Below are 10,057 nucleotides of genomic sequence, written 5' to 3'. Positions count from 1 at the left end.
ATATAGATATGCCAAAGTAACCCAAGTGTAGGGTAAGGTCGCATCCCAATCCTCCTCTTGTTGATCAGAAGTGTCAACCCCACTATAGCCATATAGTAGGATGTGGACTGTGTCTCTAAGGACTGTGATCTGTTGCACAGGCTCAGAATGTCACTAATGTTGATGCTCCCGTGGTGAACATCCCCATCCTGTACAGCTCACTCATGGATACCCCAAAAAGCCCTGTTAGGGCTAGCTTCCAATCCCCATCAACATGTTTATATGACAATGAACCATAAATACGTAAGCCAAGAATGCGTTGCACGTCGTGCAACATATTTTTCATCTCTCCCCAAGGCATGTGAAATATGTCGGCATTCGGATGCCACATCTTCACAAAGGTCGATATCAAAGCACTGTCAATGTGCTAATGCATAATACACGACAACTGGCCTAAAGGAGTGTCGGGTAACGCTACATACATCTTATATAACATATCCCTCAGTCTAATGATAGCCTCAAGGTCTTCTTCCTCGTACGGAACCCCAAAATCAGAGACATACGCTTAGTACCATAAGAAATAATCCTAGATATGTGCCCTCCATAGCTAGGTATCAAAACCACGACTGTAAGGCCGCATGGCTAGTTGTTGTAATCACTCAGTCTCTATTTGCAGTCTGTGTATGTTTCCTACCTCATGGAGCTGCATTCTCCACTGGGCAGTCTTCTATAGCATTTGGAGCAGCAACGGTACTAGGGCTAGCATGTGTAAATTTTTTTTCATAGACTCAGAATATTATCTAATCTACGGGCTGCCTTATAGAGCCTTGGCAGTTACTCTCATCATCACTCAATCCAAAATAACTCTGAGCGCTCATAGGGTCATCTAAAGGTGTACTTACCTGGTGCAATGTGTTAGAACGTAGGGCCTGATTATGGCTGGCCACGTCCTCCTGCCTAACATAGCGGGCAAACCTAGTGACACCCATCTTATGAGGGTCTCCTCTCAATAAAGATGGTTTAGAGATGTTGCCACTTAGTAGACCCCTAAAGAAACTCTTGCCTCTACCTTAATTATCAACCATTCACTATAATTTTCATAGTAAAATAACAAGAACCTAATTAATTATTAACTAAAAGATTTTGCAATTAATATTGATATTATTATTAATCAAACCAAAAGTAAATTAAATTCATAATTAATTAAACAAAAATTAATATATTAATTAACTAACTTATTATTGGTAATTAACTAAAAAGTAAAATTAATTTAAATTAATTAATTAACTAACAACTAAAATTAATTTATATAAAAAATTAACTAACAATAAAAATCATTAAATAATAAATCAACAATAATAAAAAAAAAGTAGAAAAAGGCAAAAATATCAAAAAATTTGAAAAATAGGCTAGTCGCGTGATATGCGAGACTAAACTCGGAGGAGTCGCACAAAACGCATGACTAGACTGGGGTTCAGTCGCACAAAACACGCTATCGGACCACAGTTCTGTCGTGCGTTTTGTGTGACTGAACCACGATCTATTCCTACATTTTGTACGACTCCTCCGTGGTTCAATCTTGCGTTTCATGCGACTAACCTAGTTACTATTTTATGAAATAAAAATTACCAAATCTTCAATAGACCGTTCTAAAATTAGGACGTCATTTCATATGCGATCACTTTTAAAACTTATGTGATTACTTTTTTGTAAGGGTCATGTGATCACTTTTAAGGGCAATGTGATCACTTTGAAAGGCTTATGTGAGCATTTATTTTACTATGTGATCACTTTTAAAACTTATGTGATCACTTTCAAAGCATATGTGATTACTTTAAAGGCTTATGTGATGACTTTTATATGCTTATGGAAATTGTGTTTTATGGTGGTGGTGATGGTAGTGGACTTGAAAATTGAAAATGATCACATATGCCTTAAAAGTAATCACATAGGCTTTAAAAGTAATCACATAGGTCTTAAAAGTTATCACAAATGTCTTAAAAGTAATCACTTATAACAGTCATACTGATCAAATATGCTTTATTAAAAGTGATTACATAGGCCTTAAAAGTGATCTCATATGTTTTAAAAATAACTACATAAGCTTTAAAAGTGATCACACAGTATAAAAAATCATCACATAGACCTTAAAAGTGATCACATAGATTTTAAAAAGTAAGCCACATATGCCTTAAAAATGATCACATAAGCTTCACAAGTAATCACTTAAAATAGTAAAAACTGATCACATATGCTTTAAAAGTGATTATATAAGCCTTAAAAGTGATCACATAAATCTTAAAACTGATCATATAGTGGGCTAGCCCATTTACCATGTCCTAAATATAGGTTGGCCGCACAAGAGACTTCCTCAATAAAAATTAATAAAGAATTGATAAAAATTACCTCAAATTGTCAATTAGAATTGAAATTCCTACACTTTGTTTGAGGGAATTGGTTGTTTTTAGAAAGATAAATGTGTTATAGAGTGACATGAGAGTGTTTTATAGAAAGCTAGTATAGGTGTTCATGCATTCCACAAATTTTGTTAGTTCAATCGTTTATATAACTTACTAATACTTATTTTCAATTTTATTTTACTTATTTATTAATAGCAAAATAAAAGGACAATAACAACGTAATTGATCAGAAATATATGAAGCAACATACGTAATTAACCAATAGATTTGTAGATACTCCATATTGAATGCATTTTATGTATTTTACATGTAGTTACATTTATCAAATGCATTGAACTATATTTATCGTTTGAACCCCTCTTTTTGTGTCTACTTTAAGATTACATATGAAAATTTAGTACAATAACATATTATTCTATCAAATTATTTTATGTAATCTGAAAATATTATTTGAATTTCTTATATTTGTCAATTGATTGCATACATTATAAATTGTATAAAATTTATTACCATTCATATAATCATAGAAAAATGTATTTGTTTCTTTAAAGAAGGTAAATAAACATTCTCTAATCTTATTATATTCTTATTTGAGTTTTTAAGAATTGATGTAAAAAATACTTTTAAATAGTTAACGTTATTTAGCTTTAAATTAATTTAGGAAAATGAAGTGACACGTAATCAATTTTTTAAACCTATTAAATTAATTTATTTGCCGAGACTTTAAGAAATTAATATTTGTCATTTTTTCAATTCTTTTACAATAATTTATGATGTTTATATCCAAGGACACAGTAGTAATTTTATTTTAAAAAGGTAGTATCACAATAAAAAGGGTAGCGACATTTGGAGATTTGGAATATAAAAACAAATTTTGTTAAAACTATATTGAGACATGTTTATATATAAGAAGTCAAAATAAAAATTTTAAGTATTTCAAAATCTAAAATAAATGTTTGAACTTATTTTATAAGATTATTTAGCTCAAATAAGAGTTGTGTTATAGTGAAAGTCCATTAAATATGAAATTGTGAAAAATATAAGTCGGTCAGTGGGCATTATGACATTAGTCCGACATCTAATTTTTTTGATAAAATTCTCAAGGGTGATGCTATTTTTCGCCATCCCTTTTCATTTTATCGCCACCCCCTGTAAAATTATATTTTTGCCCCTGTATTTAAAAAAATTACAAAATTGCCACTATACTTAAAAATTATTTAATAAATGTAAATCACGCTTAATAACACTAATAAAAATTTAATGCGTAAGATTTGTCTATATATATGGAATTCTGAGATGCGTATGAAATACGAATTCAAACACGGTACTATCTTTTTAAAAACTGGTATTATCTCTCTAAAAAGTGTTAAAGAAGTGGTAACCCGTAATTGGTTAAATATGGCTAACGAAAGCGACTATGAGTCGGATGCGGTAAGTAAAGTTGTCGTTGGAAAATTAAAAAAAAAAAAAAAAGGCGCACAAATCTGGGCGGCTGAACCATGGTTCAGGCGCACAGATCTGGGCAGCTGAACCATTGTTCAGGCGCACAAATCTGGGCGCCTGAACCATGGTTCAGCCGCCCAGATCTGTGCGCCTGTGAATTTTTTTTTTTCCGTATTAATTTTTTTTAAATTATTATTATTATTATTGTTAGTACTATTTTTTATTTTCCGTATTAATTTTTTTTTATTTTAAATTTGCAGGAGTTTGAAAACTTTGGAGACAACGTAGACTACTCCGGTAGCTTTGTTACGGATAGAAAATTTATCTCCTTAGATGAGTTACATAGTTGGGCCGATGCGATAGCAATAACAATCGGTTTTCAATTTACACGTGCTTCTTATAAAAAGAAAGAAGGACGTTCTAGAGTTAGTGTCTATTTAAGATGTCACCGCTATGGTAATATTAGGGGTGATGTACATAATCTAGATAATACTGCCCGACCTGGTTCTAAAAGTAGAAGTTGCGGGTGTAAATTTATGATTGTAGGAAGTAGTCGTAAACCACCAGAAAGACCTTGGACGGTAAGGGTGTGTCCTGGTGAAAAGGGAAAACATAACCACCCGTTCTTGGTGTACAGAGATGGTCATGTAAGGGCAAATAGGATTAATGTAGACATTCGGGAGCACATACGACAGCTTAGTGCAACCGGAATGCAACCGGCCTTTATTATGAATTCTATTAGAGATAATTTTCCTGGTTTTTATGCTAGTATGAATCAGATATATAATATTAGACAATCAATAAGGAGAGAAGAGATGGAGGGTAGGACTCCCCTTCAACACTGTCTTCATATGGCCACAGAACTTAATTATGTGGTCTGGACAGACTTGGATAACGAAGGGCAATTGAGCAGACTATTAATTGCAAATCCTACCTCTATCCAAATGATACGTACGTGGCCTTATGTTGTGCTGATAGATAAAACGTACAAAACGAACAAACAAAAGTGGCCACTATGTGAAGTGATCGGAATGACGCCAACCAATCACAATTTCTTGGTTGCGTTTTGTTTGATGCGAGATGAGGCGGCTGTGTCGTATTCGTGGGTGCTGCAGGGATTGAGAGATATTTTCGGCACTGCTCATACTCCTAGCGTCATTGTAACCGATCGAGACGAAGGTTTATCTGCAGCTATTCGTGACGTCTTCCCAGGTAAAAAGGCTTTGCTGATTCATTATTGTGGTTATATCTAATGATAATGTCTTAATTACGTTCAATGTTTTGTTTAATGTAGATGTGCGGCATTTGTTATGCATCTGGCATATTGGCAACGACGTTGAGAACATGGTGGACAAGTTGTGTGGCGGCAAGAAAAATCAACAAGGGCAGGTATTCAGGAAAAGTAGATGGAACCCCTTGGTTGAAAGTTCTACGATCGAGGAATATGAAGATAAATGGCAAGTGATCATCAGTACGTGGTCGGTTAGGAACAAAAAGGTCGTTCGGTATTTGACTGAAACATGGATTCCACTGAGAGAGAAATTTGTCCGTGCGTGGACGAATGATTGTTTACACTTGGGTAACCGGACTACCAGCAGAGTTGAAAGCCAACACTCGTCTTTTAAGTATTACCTTGGTAGCGGTAATAGCTCATTCGATACCCTTTTCAAAAGGGCGCACGCACAGATTACAAATCAGCAAGCTACAATCCTAGTGTGAGCACACATTGAACCAATCAACGTAATTAGGTTCAGCCTCAAAAGGAACAGAAGCCCGACGAAGTCCCTGCTCAACAAGGCGGGCACTATAGGGGAACCTACTCCATGCCTCCAAATATACAGCAGAAGAAGGAAAGGTCATGTAGTAGGTACCGTGTGCTGGTCGGACAGCCTTGGCTGGTCTAATAGGAGCGGGAGGAATAGCCTGCACGAACCCAATCTGTCGCAATGTCCGCTCCGGCAAATACACCTCCACAACATCAAAGCACGTGATACCCCCGATTACGGTGGTGCGTGGGTGATCATTCAGCAACGCACCAGCAGCAGAATTGTAGGGAGTCCATTCAACCTGCATACAAGCGAAGTTCACAAAAAAATACTATAAATTGAAAACAACATGCATGACAAAATGTAATGTACAGTACCTGAGTCTCCGTCATTGAATCAAGAACCTTGCGGCAGTCCCTCAACCTGTCCAGCTCACGACATGGTTTTTTCGGTGTCCACATCTCCGCCCTAGTCATGTTTGGCACATCTTCTCGGCGAGCATGAGGGCGGAAAGCGGGAAAGTACTCATAGATCCATGTCTGGAGCAATGTGAGGCATCCAGCAATGGTCTTGCAACCAGCCTTAGATGCCATTCCGAGCTGCCTGTACAAGAACGCCAAGGTCACCGCACCCCAGGCCACATCCTGCTGATCGTCGTTCACGGCAAGTATCGGGTGAGGTCGCATGCCAATTCTGGACTTATCCGCCAACAAGGTAGAGCCGATGACAGCCATGTAGTACGCTGTCTTCTGGGTATCCATGGCCTGCGACCTATGACACAGCCGCATCAATTCAGCAACGGTTATGCATCCGCCGGTGAATGAACCTTTACGCCGAAGCTCAGACAGAGGCTCCCCGAACAGATTGGTGATACCAACCTCCCACTCCGCCTCCGAAGGCTCAGCCGGCAGAGAACCTTCAATAGAAATATATGCGTTGCACGTCTTGCAACATAATCGTCATCTCTCCCCAGGGCATGTGGAAGGTGTTCGTATCCGGCTGCCACCTCTCGACGAACGCAGATATCAAAGCACAATCGATGTGCTGGTGCATAATGACCGGTAGTCGGCCGAGGGAAGTGGCAGGTAAAACATCGTTTAGCGCATCGGACATATCCTTCAGTCCGATGATGGACTCCACCGGTCTCTTCCTAATACGGCATTCTAGAATCGGAGGCATACGCTCGGAGCCGTCATAAATAAGTTTAGCTATGTGCCCGCCATAGCTAGGGATCAGTCGCGTATCTGTCGGCCCACCGGGCTGGGGTGATGTCACTAACCAGTCCGTGTTAGTTGACTGTGAGGGCTGATTATCGACAAAACTACGTCCTGCGCGCTCAGATGCGGCAGAAGAACTCGGGCCGCCCCAGGCAAATCTGCCGTCGGGGCCGCGAACAACAGCCCAGTCCACTTGGCGACACTCAGTACCTTGGAACTGAACATCATCAGCATCATTATCATCATCACTATAAACCCCCCAACTATTCTGGAGGCTGTCAGCCTGGTCATCAATAGGAGTACGCACTTGGTTCAGCGTACTCGACCTTTGGGCCTCACTGTGTTTGACAGCCTCTTCATGCCTAGCCCTCCTAGCAGAACCCGTCACCCCCCCTCTCATGCGGGTCCCCTCTAAGTAAAGTAGGCCTTGAACTATTACCTCTCAACAATTGCCTAAAAAAACCTTTTCCTTTTCCTTGATTACCAGCCATTTTCTACAATTTTTACAGTTTTATTCAAAGATAAATAATAATTTAACAACAAAAAAATTAACATACAAATTTACACTAATAATTTATAAAACAACACATGAACATATTTATAATAATAAAAAAAATAACAATCACATTAATAATAACATAATTAATTATAATAACATTAACATATATTTAATAAAAAAAAATACAATCACAATAATAATAAAAATAAAATTAATAATAATAACATTAACAACAATAATAACATACTTCAAAATTTAAATTAATTATTCCTAAATATAACGAAAAAAAAAAAATTAAAAAGGGAGGCGCCCAGATCTGGGCGCCTCCCTTTTTAATTTTTTTTTCTTTTGCATTCAAAACAATATATAAAATTTACTAAAAAATATAAAAATTACACATTACAACATACAAATTTACAATAATAATTCAAAATTTATATTAATTAATCCTAAATACACGAAAAAAAAAAAATTCAAAACGAGGCGCCCAGTTCTGGGCGCCTGTACCCCGGTTCAGGCGCCTAATTTTGGGCGCCTGAACCGGGGTCCAGCCTCCCAGAACTGTGCGCCTCCTTTTCATTTTTTTTTCTTTTGCATTCAAAACAATATATAAAATTTACTAAAAAATATAAATATTACACATTACAACATACAAATTTACAATAATAATTCAAAATTTATATTAATTAATCCTAAATACACGGAAAAAAAAAAAAAATTCAAAACGAGGCGCCCAGATCTGGGCGCCTGTACCCCGGTTCAGGCGCCTAATTTTGGGCGCCTGAACCGGGGTCCAGCCGCCCAGATCTGGGCGCCTCGTTTTGAATTTTTTTTTTTCCTTTTGCAACTAATTAAATTAAAAATAACTTACCTCCATTAATAATTTGGGGATTGTACTTAATTTTTGCTCCGAGATTTAGCTTTAGTGACTTGTATTTAGTTGTAGTGAGAATAATTTTAGGTGGAGTGTGGTATATATAGGAATTTTACCCTTAATGACAATGTTGTTAATTTTTTATAAAGTAAGGGTAAAATAGTAATTTACTCAGGGAGGCGTGGCGATAAAATGCAAAGGGTGGCGGAATATAAGGATTGGGATTCTCAATGTGAACGCATAAACAGTGAGAATCAAAGGATAAATTTGAGGTGGTCTTATATTGTCTTATGAATTATGATTGGCCAGCCAGTAGACAACAGAGACGGATGTATGGCTGTGATTGGAAGATTGAGTTGCCAATTTTGGCTGGTCAAAGGTTTCTTTTATTAAAAAGATCAATTGGTTCTTTGGAGACTCTTATACGGTTTTATAATACTTGGCAATATTTTATGTTGGTTATAGTAGTAAGGAAAAGATTTATTGATAGCACAATATTATATACTAGTGGAAAAAAGTCCATATGTTGTGTGAAAAATACTGCGGTTTATAACGGACGCTATATATAATGGAAAGAAAAAATCGAATCAAAAAATAATAGAGTATATGCTGCGGTTCCCCAAAAAACCGTAGTATATTGTCTAACTTGTGTTTTAAACAAAATGAAAACTGGTTATGTGCTGCGGTTTACAAAAAATCGCAGCATTTAAGTCATTATAGGCTGCGATTTTTTATGAACCATAGCACATAACCAATTTCTTTTTTTTTTAAAAAAAAAAACGCGCCCATACTGTTTTATTAATTCTCTTCAAGCTTTCTTCAAAACCTGCTTCCTGCGCCTATTCTTCAATATTCTTCAAAACCTGCTTTTCACTAATTTGCTTTCTTCAAACTCAGGACATTTCTTCATTTGCTCTCTTCAAGGTGCTTTTCACGAATTTCTTTGTCACGAATTTTTTTCATATACACTATTTTTCATAAACCCACAAAATTTCTTCTTTAAGCTTTGAAAATCCACGAATATTTCTTCATTTGTTGTTTTCAATGTACTTTTCACGAATTAATGATTTTTTAAAAGTTTTTTTTAGTTTTGTTTGGAAAATAGTTATGGGTAGGAATTTTGTTTTTCTTATTTCATTGTAAGTCTCATTGTAATTATTCTTCATCTAGAGACACCAGATAATTTCTATTGATACTAATTTTTATTATTTTTCATATTTTTAGGGTTTAGGGATTCTTATTTATATTTTGTATATGATTTTATTTTACAATGTAGTGCTTATATTGAACAATTTAAAAATATGAAGTGCTTACATATTTTATAATGTAGTGCTTATATTGAACAATATAGTGCTTATATTATTATTTTATTTAAAAATATGTTAGGTTATTAGAATATAGATAATTTGAACAATTTAAAGAATATGACTTATATATTTAGGGTTAAATATTTTTAGTATAAATAAGTATATATTTTTAGGGTTAAATAAGTATATAAGTTAAAAAGTGATTATTAATATTGTTCTGAATTAATTAATCACTCTTAGGATGACAAAAGATCGTCCTTAGATATATGAAAGCATTAAATCGTTAGAATTTATTGATGGCGTAAATAAAATTTTGTAGTATTATCGTTGAACATCAAGTTAGGACGGGAGAGTTGGTTTTTATTGCCCATGTGTCAAGTGTGACAATGTATCAAAGGTAGATAGTGTTGATATCCTTAGGGAGCATATATTTCGACGTGGGTTTAGGCCTCAATATCATGTTTAGGTATGCATGGTAAGAAGGGAATTTACAAAGAAAAAAGTGTTGTTGAGAATGTCAATAACGTGGATGTCAATGAGGATGTAGATCGT

The 10,057-nt window shown here is 35.7% G+C and overlaps 1 protein-coding gene across 1 annotated transcript; it reads right to left on the bottom strand.

Annotated features, from left to right (window-relative positions):
• Positions 1–5,552: 5,552 nt before the first annotated feature.
• LOC130826498 (protein MAIN-LIKE 1-like) lies at positions 5,553–6,176 on the bottom strand. The gene is made up of 3 exons (XM_057692079.1): positions 5,986–6,176; positions 5,682–5,909; positions 5,553–5,627 (listed from the first exon to the last, which is right to left on the bottom strand). The coding sequence occupies exons 1-3, from the start codon at positions 6,082–6,084 to the stop codon at positions 5,553–5,555; spliced, it is 402 nt and encodes a 133-aa protein (XP_057548062.1). The 5' UTR covers positions 6,085–6,176.
• Between the last annotated feature and the right edge of the window lie 3,881 nt (positions 6,177–10,057).

The sequence above is a fragment of the Amaranthus tricolor genome, chromosome 11 (assembly GCF_026212465.1).
Source record: "Amaranthus tricolor cultivar Red isolate AtriRed21 chromosome 11, ASM2621246v1, whole genome shotgun sequence".
In the NCBI taxonomy this organism is placed as follows: domain Eukaryota; kingdom Viridiplantae; phylum Streptophyta; class Magnoliopsida; order Caryophyllales; family Amaranthaceae; genus Amaranthus; species Amaranthus tricolor.
Note: the sequence above shows the minus strand (reverse complement) of the source record. Positions and strands in the feature narration are given on the sequence as shown.